This window comes from Rhipicephalus sanguineus, unplaced genomic scaffold, assembly GCF_013339695.2.
Source record: "Rhipicephalus sanguineus isolate Rsan-2018 unplaced genomic scaffold, BIME_Rsan_1.4 Seq7054, whole genome shotgun sequence".
Taxonomy (NCBI): Eukaryota; Metazoa; Arthropoda; class Arachnida; order Ixodida; family Ixodidae; genus Rhipicephalus; species Rhipicephalus sanguineus.
Genome location: NW_023615812.1, coordinates 2055 through 17026, shown reverse-complemented (window position 1 = coordinate 17026; position 14972 = coordinate 2055). Strand labels below are relative to the sequence as shown.

Here is a 14972-nt window from a genome sequence, read left to right as displayed (position 1 = left end):
CCGTCTACGTCGAGATCAGACATGTCATATGCTAGAATTAGGCACACATAACTCCCACAATCACGTGCACTCGCTTGATTCTGCTATAGCGTCATCGCAGATGTCGGCAACCATGTAAATAGCAAACAGCAACGAAGCAAAAAAGTGCACAGCGGCGGCCGCAACAACGGGCGCCGTCGACAGTCTCTAGCTTTTCGCTTACCGGCGAGGCGTGTCCAACTGGAATGACTATTGCGTACGTTCTGGAAGCCACCGTACTATATCTGCACCTCAAACTACCGTCTTTCAGCCAACAAAAACCATTATATATGGTGCGTGTGAGCGTTCTGTACACAGGCTTTCTTTTCACGTTCCCACGCGCGGAAGCACGCAGCAGACTCAAGGTCGATGGAAATGTTATTATGAAGTAGACTAAAGTGCATCTGAAAACGACCTCTTGCACCTTCAGTAGTGCAGACACAACGTGAAATCAGCAAGAAATGACCATAATTGTTTGCATCGCTCACTTTATGGGAGCTTGTACAGCAACGCGCATAACGTTGGCAACTCGTTAACTGACAGCTTTAGTTGGGCATCCGCAACAGCCCCGCGGACACAGGCTGCTGTTGGAAATGGCTGGCAGATAACTTCAGCAGAGCTGCTGCAGACGCCCAGCTAAAGCTGTATAATTAGTGCTACGAAGCAGTACACTCACCGTTAACTGGCGCCCGTTGCCCGTATCCGCAGCTCCATGAATATTCCGCCCTCCAAGCGTCACTTCATGCACGGAGCCGGCGTCAACACCACCGAAGACGCGCATGAACATGAAACTGATGAAACTTCAAGACACGCAACCAACGCAACCACGCAACGCATTCCAATGGACGAGGAGACTGAGACGACTGAGAGAGAAGGCAGAAGCGGCGCACCATTCCTGCACCAACCCCGTCTCCGTCGGCGAGCAACGCGCCACAACGGCGCCAAAGGGCAAGCGCGCGATATGTATGGCGTATACGGCGGCTCTTTCATGACGGAAGCTAATCGAAACGCGCTTCAGGAGCGTCCAGCGACTCCTTCCGAAATGCTAACTCTTTTTCTCTGCCTGTACCTTCCAAAAGGGGTCACACGAACGCCCGAAGAGAGTCACGGTTCCATGACCCTCTTTTGACACTTTTTTTTTTCTTAGAGTGTAGGCGGAAATCGCTAGCGGATTGTTGTCGTTAGCTCAGCCGTTCGACTTGCTGCAGAACTGCATCCACTGGCAGTAGATGTAGTAAGCAGGCATATATGACAGTTTTCGGCCTTGAAAATACGATGCAGAACATCATCTACGACCGCACCGGATGTTTATGGCGCTCACAATCACACTTCCGGAACATGTGCGGCACAAGCGCCGTGTTTTTTCAGTCGTGCAGTGCTGCAGTTGCCGTGGTGTGCAGAGCAATGGACGGGGCCTTTGTCGACAATGAATGCTCATAGCTGCAGTAGAGCAGAGGCCACTTTTATGGATGGCCAGCCACCGGAAATACAAGGATAAATTGGTGAAAGCTGCGATGTGGCGGGAGGTCGCTGTGCCTGGTGTCAACATTGATGGTAAGTTAGCACGTGGTCTTTCGTGCGACTTTCATCAGCGCTGCTATATCTTGTAATTTCCCATTGCGCAGAGGCCATCGAACTTGTTCAAAGACGAGGAAATCCCTGCGGGACAAGTTTCGGCGACTCCTCATTCTCAGCAAAAAAGGAAACAAAAGCGGCTCCGGCCTGGACGACGTGGAGTGTGGCCATACTTTCAACTTCTTTTCTTCTTAAATGATACGATGGAAACTTAAGTCATTTATTAGTCGTTGTCATGATCATTGCTAAAAGTCATCATTTTGCACAGAAAGTATGTGCCATGCCAAAAACCCTGTAATATCCCAGGTGAAAATGTGTAACTGGGAATCCAACTGGTTTCAACTGGTTCCAGTTCAACTGGTTTAAGGAAAACATTTCCAGTTGGGAACTGGGACCAGTTGGGAATGTATCCCAGCTGGCAACTGGGACCAGTTGGGAATGCATTCCCAGTTGGGAACTGAGACCAGTTGGGAATACACTCCCAGTTGACAACTGGGACCAGTTGGGAACGCACTCCCAGTTGGGAACTGGTCCCAATCCCCGTTGTCACTCAACTGTACATGTACTCCATCTAGCTCAAATAACCTTGAACTTGCAAATAATTATCATTCGAAGTACATTAAACACCCCAAGGATTTCACGTTAAATGTAGAATATGATTCACAATTTATTATTTTACACACAAAAAAATATTACAGAGCCCCATAGGCCTTTGCTGCTTCAGCTGGCTTGAATCAGCACTGTAGTTGTACATTTCTTGTGGCAAAGAATTCTCTTTGCCTGAATAGGTGTGAGGCAGATGCCTTTTCGAAGATGAAACTGTAAAAATCAAGGGAGAGAGTGAAGCAACATCTTGATACTATGACACTCTTATCGGCTGACACTGCTTAAAGGAGCACTGACATCAAATTTACGCATGTCAAGATTTTTGCGTCCACGAGTAGTTATCTGCCCCCTAGTAACGATTCGCGACCGAAAATGCACCTGAGGGACGAATAGCTATCTGTTTATTGATTTATATCACCGGTATCTAGCACGATTCAAAACGGCCTACAAGCCCGCCATTTTTTAGCGCTGGCAGCGCTCCCTCGCGGTCAACTCCAGACCGCGACCACTTGTCCACAGAAAGGAGTGACGTGAGGATCAGCTGCTCAGCTGACATTTCGTCTGCTAGGCGCACACGTTCAGTCATGCCTTGTCACCAGCGTAGCCGTCGACGCCGTCAAAAGTATCGACTTGTGTTGAAGACGACATTCTGGAACTTAGAAATCACCGCGATACGCGACGTTCGCGAATCATTTGAGCTTCGACCCTTTGCAAAACAGCGATTCAGAAATGGACGCCGCTCCAAGCAGCAACGAGGAGGTGCCCGGGGACGCACGCTTGGGCCATACTCGCTGGTGTGTCCTCAATTAGCTATATCAGAGAATTTTAGCATGCACGGCATTCCGGTATACGCAAAGGGGTCTATGGAATATCGGCATAGCGAATGCATACCAGCAGAGAAATAGAATACGATAGGTTTCTACAATAACAATTCTGCACTCTTGCTTGCCAGGTTCTTCCTTGCGCCGCCAGATGGCCCCATCTATCCGCCCTCTCACGGTTACGGCTGCAGTAACCCGGTATTACGCCAGCGCAAGGAAGTCCACGGACGAACTAACACTCACTATTAACGCTACATGCGTGTTACTTGTTAGCGATGTTATTTATCTATAGGCTACTCCACTTTGATAGCTTGTGGTCGTGTTAGCGTGTACCGTACCTGTAATGAAACGCCACGCACTTTCCGCTTTTCCGCGCATCGACGAGCAGGTCCGCACTAGCGCAGCGGTTCCCCGACATGCTGGCACGTAGTCGCTCCGATTGATCGCACTCGCGCTGTGGAGCACACGTCAAATTAGTCGATGCGACACGATTGAATCGCAAGCACGGATCGGGAGAGCAAGGAGAGACACTGGCTGGTAGAGTTACTGTATAATGCTACCTTTCATATACAGTAACTCCTACTGGCTGGGAGTGAGAGCGTCGCCTGGCGTCGGCGCCACAATAAATACACTCAGATCGGCGACGTCACTGTTACTAGCGTATCGTCACCTCAGGATGGTATTTGCGGAATGTATCACACCTTACACGTAGCACTAGTGTCGGTGTCGAAGCGTGATCAATCTTCCGTTGAGCTTTTGTACGCTGTTTGCCCTCGAAATAAAATTGCTTCTGCGCGACGGACGCCATTCAAATTTGGCCAAGAAGACCTATGCATACCGAGCAATCGAATGAATGGCACATCTCGACTTTAAAATTTGATGTCAGTGCTCCTTAAGAAGTGCAAGTTAGCACTTCGAATCAGGAGTGTCAGATATCAAATAGCAAAAATTTTATTTTTAGAAGTTCTCCAGCAATATAATTTTTTCGTGGAGTAGGGTGGTGAGCATGGTTATTTTTTGTTTGCTTGACTTGCGCAATGGGGTTGGGGGGGGGGGGGGCAGCCTAATGTATTTGCTGAAAGTTTAAATCGCTGCAGCTTGTTGTATGCCTACCGGCTAGTGAGCAGTTGTAGATGCCGGACCCTGAAATAGTTTTTGAAATGCTCCTTGGTAGCGCCACCGGGCGCTATCGGATGTTCGTGCAAGAAAGCAGCCATTTTTTCAGCGCTTTGGCAAAAAAAAAAGGAGAGGCCTTGCGACAGGAACTTTAGGCAAAATTTTCGGTAGTACTGCACTTATTTTGGGTACAGAGGCACATGTCAGATGCAAATTTATACTTAATGGTTAATGCGTACTACAATTTAGCACGTAGTTATGAGACATTCCAATCAGGTAGGTATCACCAAGTTTCAGTACTTGAGAACTTGAATAGTAAATATTCAATTCATCAACTGAACTATTTGCGGGGCTACTATTTGACTCGCATTTGAATATTCACACACCCCTACTGGTAATATAGAATTTACGTATCTGTAAACTGTTGCAGGTGCAGTTTCACGAGTGGCAATATATCTAGCTACTGAAAATGATAGATGCAAGTATACAATACAAGCCGTCTGTACTCTCTGAACGACAGCATGTTAGATGTACTACATAGAAGTGTATTTATTGTACAGCACATTTCACAAACTTACTAATATGTTAGCTTTGCTTAGCTTAATTGCTGGTGTTTGCACCACTGTCATTGGCAATGTGCCAAGATGCTGCACACCGACAACTGATTGGAGCATCTCTGAGCTGTTCTGCGGGCATTTACTTTGACAAGGTTAATCATATCTTCAAAACCACAATATATTATGAGGGATGTATGAGGGATATCATAGTGGAGCAGGAACGTAGGCAAGGGGGAGGGGGCGGCGTGCCCCACCCCGAAAATTCGTCCGGCCTTCTATATTCCCGGGCAACTTTTGTTTTATTTTTACCATGGAAAGACTTTCTTTCAAACAATTAGGAATTAGGCCTTGGGCCCCCCGAAAAAAAATCCTGGCTACGTGCCTGTAGTGGAGGGCTTTGGAAATTTTGACCATCTGGAGTTCTTTCGTTTACAAGTGTAGTACATTAGAAAACAGGGAGTATGCACAAAAATAATATCTCTTTGTCACTGAGATTATAAATGACTACTGTAACTAAATTTGTGCTGTTAAGCTGGATGTAAGGATGGTATAGTGAAGTGACAAGTGGGCCACAACTACTCAATCTACCGAACGTAAGCACATTTCTTCACAACTGAACACGTCTGTGAAATATTCTGTGCTTTCACTGCACAGCATATGCTTAAAGAGACACGTTAAGTACCAGTAATCTTTTTACAAACATTTTGTAACTATACGGGCTTCCAGAATTGCTGGTGTGAACACATAACATGCTACTAATTCTGTTGGCATCTACACAATGGATATTATAACTTTTACTGTTTCACAATTTGCATTCATTATGTTCAAGGAACATAACATTGTGCTCGTTTCGTAGGGTGCTTGAACTTCCCAGGTTAAGTGACTAGTATATACTTACAGAGCCATCTTGTAAACATGAAAAATCTTTCCCTGAAAAAAAGGTGGAGCAAACTTGTGAAGCATTCAGTGTCAGAATTTTCTTGTGATAGAAACATGCAAGTCTAAGCCTACCTGTAGTAGACAGGTCATCAGGTCCACTTGCTGCGCATGCTGCACACAGAAAGAGAAAACCTGCATGTTTTACAAACAAATACTACACATAAGCAAGCCAGCAACTCACCAGTCATCAATGTAGCAGGTTCTTCTGAGAGGTCTGCAACTAAATCATTCATATTGTAATTATTACACGTAAGAAAGGCAACACAAATAAAGCCTTACCATCAATGGACTTCTTGAGCGCAGACTGCCAGCAGCTGTAAGTATGAAAATGCCAGAATTTAGATCTCACGAGCATAGCAACACACATCTCCTAACTTACTTGGTGCCATGGGTGTTGTGTCTCGCATGGCCATTTCTTCATCTTTTTCAATTGGCAAACCAGTTCCAAGGGCTGTATTGAAAAATGATGTAGCCTCTTTCAATTTTTTACATGCAACATTTTACTTCACCTATGCATGCAAAATAAATAAGATCTGTTTGCAAGACAGACAGTTTTCATACAAATTTGCAACTGTAAGATGAGGAATAGAGTTTAGTCATTGAGCTGACTTCGTAAAAAAAAAAGTGGACATATTTTTGCATAAGAATTCAAATACACAAAAGACCAATCTACAAAAAGTTGCCAATTCTCTAATTACTAGTATTGCATGCAATTAATGAAGTGTGGGACACAATACATAGACATTCCAGTTACTTTTGTGCTTCATTGTGTAAAATGCCATTTGCTGAGGAAGTAAGTGGAACAACAGTGCATTTCACAGCAAGGCTCATGGCTCAAGTCATGAAATATGCACGACCCTTTGAATTTCTTCCCACACAGAAATGCTTTGTTGACTCACTGGGCTGCAATTAGTATATTGCAAAGTGTTTTAAACTAAACTTGAAAAAATAATTAGTGATTATTAACTAACCAATATACATCTTTATTCCTCATGCGAGAAATCAATGCCACTTAAGTACTCTAGCTCAAGGAGTACTGTTACGCTATATATACCTCAGGTGATTGTTGATAATTCTGTATAGTATGAAACAATAACACTAAATATATTTAAAAGCAAAAATTGATATGCACCTAGGTTGCTTGTGGCCTTTGCCGTCTCTTTTGTAGCTTGTACAGGTGAGCTTTCAACGCCAGGCTCTCTGCGGTGCTGCAGGTCTTCAACTGTCAAAACGTTTAACAAATTTCACTAGCTATGGAATGAAGAGATTGTTATAAACATATAATGAACTATCCGAGTTTATGAACTATAAGGGAAAACATATAAAGTATTGTACTTACACCTCAGGAATTTGAATTTAATAGCACCTGCTGTGATCTAACTTGTTCTTGCAGGAACATATTATCCTGTCGCAGCTCCTTGCATCTCTCTTTCCAAATTTAGTTTTTTTTTCTTCTTTTACTTTTGAGCTGGATACGAGAGTCATCTGAGCTTGATGATGAACTTTGTCGCCTTTTTTGCTGCGTAAATAATATTTTTGATGCCACAGTGAAAAAAAAAAGTTTGAGAAAACAACACGTATTTCCTAGTATATGCTCACAGTTTGTTCCGAGTTTTTTCAGAGAGCGTGGCTCATCTGTTTTTTCAGACTCTGCTCGTACCGGTCTTTCTTTGCTGCAGCCCGGTTGAAAGCTGTTCTTTTGTTTCTTGCTGCCTGCAAATTTTGGAACAATACACATGCTCCAATATTTTTAAATAATGCATAGCTTATAAATCAGCCCTAATAAAAAAAGAGAGAGAAAAGACTGAAAAAAAGGTTTGCGAATGGACAAGTGCACGTACAGTGGCCTTCTTGGCCACAGCTTCGTCATCGTCCAAGTTTTGATGAACCATCATTTTAGGGATCGGGATTCTTTTCGGCGATTCGCGAGCTTCTTTCTCTGTGGCTGAAAGTGCAGGTGCGGATATTAGATTAACTCATCGATCAGGGTAGATGAATGCACTTACCACCAAGTCGAAGTATCTGCGCTGTATAATCACCCGTGTTGTCGCTGTCTACATTGTCCACCACCAACATCATCACACTCATCTGCTTCTCAGTCTTCGCTTCGGATGAAAATCGCGGATATCGTCCACTGGCACTACGTACCGGCGAGTGTCATGTGCGTGGTCGTTATCTAGAAAGCGAACTAGTGTGTACATAGCGAACCAAATCGGATATACAACGTGCTATATACGTGCTGCACGCGGGTCACTTACATAAAGCACGGTGTGGATTTTGCTCAGCTTGGCTAAGCTCAGCCATGCATAGCCAGCCAACCGAGCCACTTACCAGTCAAGGCTGCCTCCCTGGCCTAAATTTATACGCGCACAACCTGATTATGCATGAAGAGCATTATGTTCAAAAAAGTGACCTATATGAATGAAAACCTTTTAACACAAAATTTGGTGCTGGGTAAGCAAATAAAAAATACATCATCATGTATTCGCTTTTATCATTTAGCCGCTGTATAGCCGATCGAATCCAGATCTCAAGTCGTTTCTTGTTTGGTTTTTGTGGACCGAGATTTTCACACGATCAAGCGCTCGCGCTTTGTATTTTCTTTAAATTAGATAGCGGTGTTAATCGCGCAGTGCAAAGTGTATATCCTGTACCTCTGACATGTCCAGGACGCCTAAACGGCGCAAGCTCTATTTAGAGCCATCCTTTGATGGGAATGAGCTGCCGAGATCAACGCGGTACAGGGCATCTCGCCTCGCGGCTAACACTAGCCAAGTGGAAAGCGTGATGTCAGATGGCAGTCCTGCTGCAGACGAACCAGCTGGTAATTCGCCAGTTCACGTCTGGTCAAGCGGGGAAGTCGACGAGTGCGAGGAGTTAGGACCGAGCGTCGATGAGGAAGGATCACAGAACGCAAATGAAGATGATGGTGAAGCTGAAGGCTGCTTCGGCTCTGATTTCTCTGCTGAAGATGTCGTGACCCTAGTCATGGACTTTGCTGTAAACTTTGGTCTTGCGTGGACACAAGTGGAACACCTCATGAAGCTAGTCAGTTTTTTAATGAAAAGAAACAATCCCTGACACAAAGTTTCTTTTCAAGAAATTCGCCGGAGTCTCCACTGAAAGCATGGGCTTTCATTTCTATTGCCCCGATTGCCTGTGCCTTCTTGGCGAATGTGACGGGGACCCCAAGAAAAGAAAAGATGTGAAGGCAACATGTACACAATGCGAAAAACTGTACACTGGAGACATCCTTACGGCGCAAGGAAGTTTTTTTGTGACTCTTCCCATGGGGCAGCAGCTTTCTTCGATCGATCTATCATCTAAAGAGATTTCCAGGTCATTGAAGAACTCCTTAGATGCACTTTCGGATCGTTCAGAGGCCGCCTCTATGACAGACGTTACCGACGGAAGTTTGTATCGGCACCAACGCAAGGATGCCTGTCTTGGCCCAATGGACATAACCTTGACGATAAACTTGGATGGGAGTCCTGTGTTCAACTCCTCTAAGTTCTCGATATGGCCCGTCCAGACTATAATTAATGAGTTGCCGCCAGGATTGCGGTCGAAAATGTCACGGTTGCAACGCTGTGGTACGGACAGAGTCATCCTGATATGACATTGGTGTTAGAGGCATTTGCCAAGCAAATGGACTCGCTCGCCGATAGTGGGATTGAGTGGACATGTGATGGAGAGACCTTTCACTCAAAAGTGAGTCACTCTTCTTTTTGTAATCTCCTTCTAGAAAACGTAAAAGCACGTTATCACCCTTCACAATATTCCATAACCAAAAACTGAAAAAATATTTTTTAACAGTTAAAAAAAGTCAAAATAGAAACTTGTTGCGACAGTTGCTTTTTTTTCTTTTTGAAAATGCCATTCTTATAATCTAATTTGACTGCTATATAACACGTTGAAAACTCACCAACATGCAAAATATTTTAACTTTTAAGGAGAGTTGCCTAATTTAACCGTATTTCCATTCTTAAATTACATTATAACAAATAATGGTACTGCTTTTAAAGGATCAATTGTCAACACATAGGCGTTTTGAGTCGAGTGTAATACCACTGTCACACAGCCACCTGAATTCGCAATTGCGCCCGGTTCAGACTGACATTCTGGAGCACCATTGGCCCCATTCCACAACTTGCACAAAGCAGGCAATCTGGACCGAGAAATTTTATCCCATCCAGGCTCAATTGTGTTCGAAGGTGCACCGTTTAACAACCAATGTAACACTGTCCCATTTTTACATAAAGACTATTTTTCTTTTTTTTTTACTCTACAGGTCTATTGTTTCACTGCTGTGGCTGACGCTCCAGCCAGGGCTCTGATGCAGAACACAGTCCAGTATAATGGATACTTTGGGTGTGGCTGGTGTTTGCACCCTGGCAAGTGCATCGAAGGTAAGAAACTCACTTGTATAAAAAAAAATCTGGCTGACTACATTTTAATCTGTGCACATATGAGCTTCACCATCACACTTTTGCCACTGCAATTTGGATACTGCATTCTTTTTGCAAAGTAATTGTTCCACAGTAACGGCCAATGTGCATTCATGACATGCCAGCCTTCTTGTTTTACTTGTACGAACTTTTTGAAAACTTACTTCACATCTGCATGCATTATTGCAGCTGTTGGGAGTTCCTCACATTTGCAGGAATACTAATACCAGTTAAAATATCTACTATTCATTGCAGCAAAAGTTTTTTTTGCTAACCCTCTTCAGTTTTGTGCTTAATTTGTTTCTGTCATATTTATTTGGCAGGAACAGTGAAGTACCCCGTAAGCGCTGAAGCTCCACCCGACAGGACTAAAGAAGGGATGACTGAAGACATGGATGAAGCGAACGGAACTGGAGTGAATGTTCGGGGAGTGAAGGGGCCGTCCCCATTAATTAATTTGGTCGGGTTTGACATTGTGTGGGGCTTCACACCCGATTACATGCATGGTGTTTTGCTCGGCGTGACACGCCAGTTCATGGAGTTGTGGTTGTGTGGTTTTGTTGGTACTCCATATTACATAGGATCACCAAATTTCATTAGGAGAATTGATGATCATACACTCATGCCCTACACTGTGACGCCAGCCATCCATCGTTGCATTTGTTCACAAGATCACAGTGCTCTCTTAACCTATCATTCATGCAGTGGCCCATTTCCTGACATACCACTTACCACATGAAAGAGGTATCTGATAAACGACAGCTTCTGAGCATGTCCTATGTCGTTTCGTGCAAGCAATTGTCTTCTTTGGTGCTTGACTACTAATTCTGCAAATCGATTTCAGCTTGCATGGAGCTGAAAAGCTACTTGTACATTAGCACGTGATGCCATCCTTTCCATAACTGTAGTTGGATAGCGTAACAAGCTCAACAGGACACACAGCACATGGGAAAGGTTCACACACAACACATCGCACAAACAGAAGTGTAAGTCGTAAAAGGCTTAAATTAGGAAGTACCGCTCCGTTGCTCTAGTTGGCTGTTCCAACAGTGATGTCGCTCAAAAAAGAATAGCTGATGTGCCATACTTGCACAAATTTAGCATTACATAATAAGGTTGGTGTCACATACAAATGTGCAAATAGTTTTCCAGCTCTATGAAAGCTGAAATCAATTTGCAGAATTTGCAGTCAAGCACGGAAGAAAACTGCTTGTAAGAAAACGATATAGGATGTGGTTTGCGGAATGTAGACAAGCTGTTGCTTATCAGATACCTCTTTTCTGCAGTAAGCAGTATCCTGGGCAAACAAGCGGCTGCATGAATGATAGGTTAAGATAGCATTGTAATGTGTGAACCTTTCTTGCAGAACACAAAGGTTTTGTCAACTAACAGAGCTGAACTAACGAGATTTATAATACTATTAGCTGCAGGAATTGCAAAAATTGGGTACCAATCGTGTTAGCACTCTGTCCCTGTCCTTGTCGGATAAAGAATCTGCTTTCTTGATTGTGCAATAGTTCGTTAGTTGATTAGTGTTACGTACGTCTTGTAAAAATGAAGTGGAAAAAGACAAATAAATCTCTGTGCATGGCTTCTTGGTGCAGTGTGAGGGCACCAACACTGTATAAATGTTTGCCTCGTGTGCAATAAACGATTTTGTTTAAAGTTAGTGCATATGTTGTGTCTCTCCATTTTAAATGCGAAGCATTCTTAGCGAACCTCTGGCACTTTCACGCGTTTCTATCTACGTATCTATCTATATCTATCTATCTATCTATCTATCTATCTAGCCGCCTACGTCTGGGTGCTCTCATGATCGCCTCCTTAACTTGGTGTAGACCAAAATTGGCATGGGAGGGTAAGAGGATTTGACGAATATGACTGCCGGGTCATGGCATGAATAACGTTAAAATCCTGCCGCGTACGCCGTCAAACCCTTTCCACTAGTCACGTGTGGCACATACCCGTTTACCACGGGCCGCGGTGTACGGGTATGCGCCACAGGTGATTGACAGTTTATCTCTACCCAGGAACGGCGACACACAGATATTGGTAACTTAAATGCTAGAGCGTTAAGGAAAACCAACATCGGCAGCGTTGACTCAAACAAATGGGAAGAATGAAAATTAGGATCCCAGCAGGAATCGAACCCAAGCATTCTGCGTGGCAATCAGGCATTCTACCACAGAGCAGAGCACGCCAGGTCGATAAACTCGTTGGAAAAACAGCCTACGCAGGCGTAATATCGGTGCAACGTCAATTGTGGTTGTGGTGCTGGCTATCTAATTTTACAAGAAAGCAATAAACACTACATGATACTCCTACGATGTGTACTCCTGCGATACAGGCGTCATATCAGATTAACGTCTGTAGTTCCAGTGTTGGCTCCACATTTATAGCAGTCTAATAAACATTACGTTTGTATTCCTATGATTCAGCAAGCTATATTGAAGCATTGCTCGACCCCCGAAGGAATATATTATTGAACGTTACATATGATATCCACATCACCGCACCGTAAAATGCACTTCGTCCACTAGAGCGACGCAGTGTCCTCTTCATTTCTTACGAGGCTGGGCGATGGCCTCATGCTGACCGAGGATGATGCCAGATTGATTGACAGCCGCTTTGTAGACTAGGCTACGGAGGCCACATACGCCCAGGTAGTCTACGAATACGACAAACACCATCCACTGATGTTTGTCTCCGTAGCACTATCCAGGTCTACCAGCCTCGACGGCCTATACCTCCCCAACGCGAAGGGTGGCTTTAGGTTCCGACTTGTCGCCGACTCTGTCGACAGAAAATTTGTCGACGAAATGACCGAGGCATACACGAATTCCAACAGCTCTACTATACCACATACTTCACTACACATGGACCCCTCGTCACCACGATCACGACCGGATCCTATAACAAGTCATGACCAGCTGCTGGTGCTCACTGATCACGGTGATAATGCCCTTGTTCAAGAACTGTCAAGAGCTTTTTGCACACATGCAGACGGGTTCGTGAAACGTGCATGCGTTCTCGGGACACTTATAAGCACTACATATCAGCTTACCGCTTCTGGTGTTGGTAACACCCACGTTGCCATTGGCAGCGTTACCGAACCGTAAACAACTGGTATATAACCAGTTGTTTACGGTCATATATAACACATATGCCGCATATATAACACATATGCGGCTATAGAAATCTTTAGCATCATAGAAATCTTTAGCATCATTTTGTAACGTGTCGCTCAGTAAAAAAGTTACGCCACAGTCACCTACTCGCCGCATGCTTCGCATAACATCGACCCTCCCACGGTACGTGGGATCTGCCGAATTTTTTCTCCTCGTGTTGCTTATGTGCAAAAAATTCTTAGTATGTTGCCAACTAGGCTGAATTTTTCCCTAAACATCTGTCACCCTGTGCTGCATCGTCTGTTGTCTTTTGACCAAACTATAGCCTCTTGTTTTTTGGTAGCAGGTGTATGTGCATGCTTGACTGAAACATTTTTTAATTTAATATGCCTTTTGTGTGCAAGATGAAATTAGAATTCCAGATATTCCCAAAACCACAATATGATTGTCACACACAGTGCTGTGGAGGAGCTCGTTAATTTTGCCTACCCTAGATTCTTTAGCATATCTAGATTTACTTCATTAAGTGAGACAAAATCAGCTGTTCAACCGCCCCTGCTTTTGGCATTTACAGGTGTTCGACAATTCGACAAAGTATTGCTGCTGTGCTTGTGCGTTTTGCCAAGTCAGCCTTCCGATTTCTGTTGTGGTGATATATGCCTGCTCGATGGAGACACCTTGTACTTATTGTGCCTTTTGCGTGCAGGTTCTTGGACCAAGTCATCAATTCCATTGCTCTTCCTATGCCAAGTGGCCAGCATATTGGTTGGAATTGCTACAATAAAGGTTATGATCGACAACATTTGTTGAAATTTTGCATTTACTTTTGGAAGCGCAGTATAACACATTCCATGCAGCATTACTTATGAAAATGAGTCGACTTAAAATGCTTATGTTGTCTGGAGCGCAATGAATTAAGCGACTGCCATGTCAGAATAAACAGCATTAACTAATTCTTTGGACAAAAGAACACCGATTTTGTTGATATGAAAATTCTTGTACACGGGGTGTTGCTGGAGCTGTTTCGACAAGCGTACTTGTCTTCGTGGCTGCAACTTGGAGACAAGTCGGCTTGTCGAAATGTTGGCTCCAGTGACACCCTAGTCAAAGCGTTGTACCATGGCAGCATTTCACAATCAAAAGTTTTAGCTGTTCACTGTTAGCCTGTTACACCTCGGTGGCGCAAGCTGAGGCATTTATGTTTTTCTTTGTGCCTCCATATAACTTCTATCAAGAGTGATAACTAAAGGGATGTCTGCATAATATGGCATCGGATTAATTTCTGGAGCTTTTCTAGCCAGCAAAATTGATAATCCAAAAATAACAGAAGTTCAGGGGAAGATGAAGGCTTGAAAAGGTGAAAAATCCTTGGACACGGAGTGTCGCTGGAGTCAGCGTTTCGACAAGCAGTCTTGTCTTCTTCAAGGGTGAAAATTGCTGCTGAATGAAAGAATTCGACGCAGAAACCACTATTCGACACCTTCATTTTAGCCATATGGCGCATAGTGTTTTAAAATACAGCAAAAATCCCCATATCTCCCGTGGAGCAAAGTTCTCTCGATTTCTTCATCGAAGCGAGTGGGTCGGCGGCCGTAAATGACGGGAGGCACTCAAGGATAGCTTTCGGTTTCGGTTTTTGACTGCGCGAAGCGCCACCTGCTTCCTGCAACTGGGTCATGGAGACTTCCTGTTTAACTTTTGAAACTCCAAGCGATTGCAACCTTTCCTTGCACTGTTGTACTTGATATTGTGGAATATATATGC

At 44.0% G+C, this 14972-nt stretch overlaps 1 protein-coding gene and 1 long non-coding RNA gene across 2 annotated transcripts; one reads left to right on the top strand and one right to left on the bottom strand.

The window, feature by feature from the left end:
• Positions 1-7217: 7217 nt before the first annotated feature.
• Positions 7218-7686, bottom strand: LOC125756772 (uncharacterized). The gene is made up of 3 exons (XR_007414735.1): positions 7639-7686; positions 7474-7577; positions 7218-7345 (listed from the first exon to the last, which is right to left on the bottom strand). It is a non-coding gene; the product is annotated as an uncharacterized LOC125756772 (long non-coding RNA).
• Positions 7687-9217: 1531 nt separating this feature from the next.
• LOC119378149 (uncharacterized) lies at positions 9218-10643 on the top strand (the record flags this gene model as incomplete). Its single annotated transcript, XM_037647384.1, has 3 exons — positions 9218-9343; positions 9924-10041; positions 10404-10643. Coding segments are annotated over exons 1-3 (454 nt in total), but the record flags the coding sequence as incomplete, so codon positions are not given.
• Positions 10644-14972: the final 4329 nt, after the last annotated feature.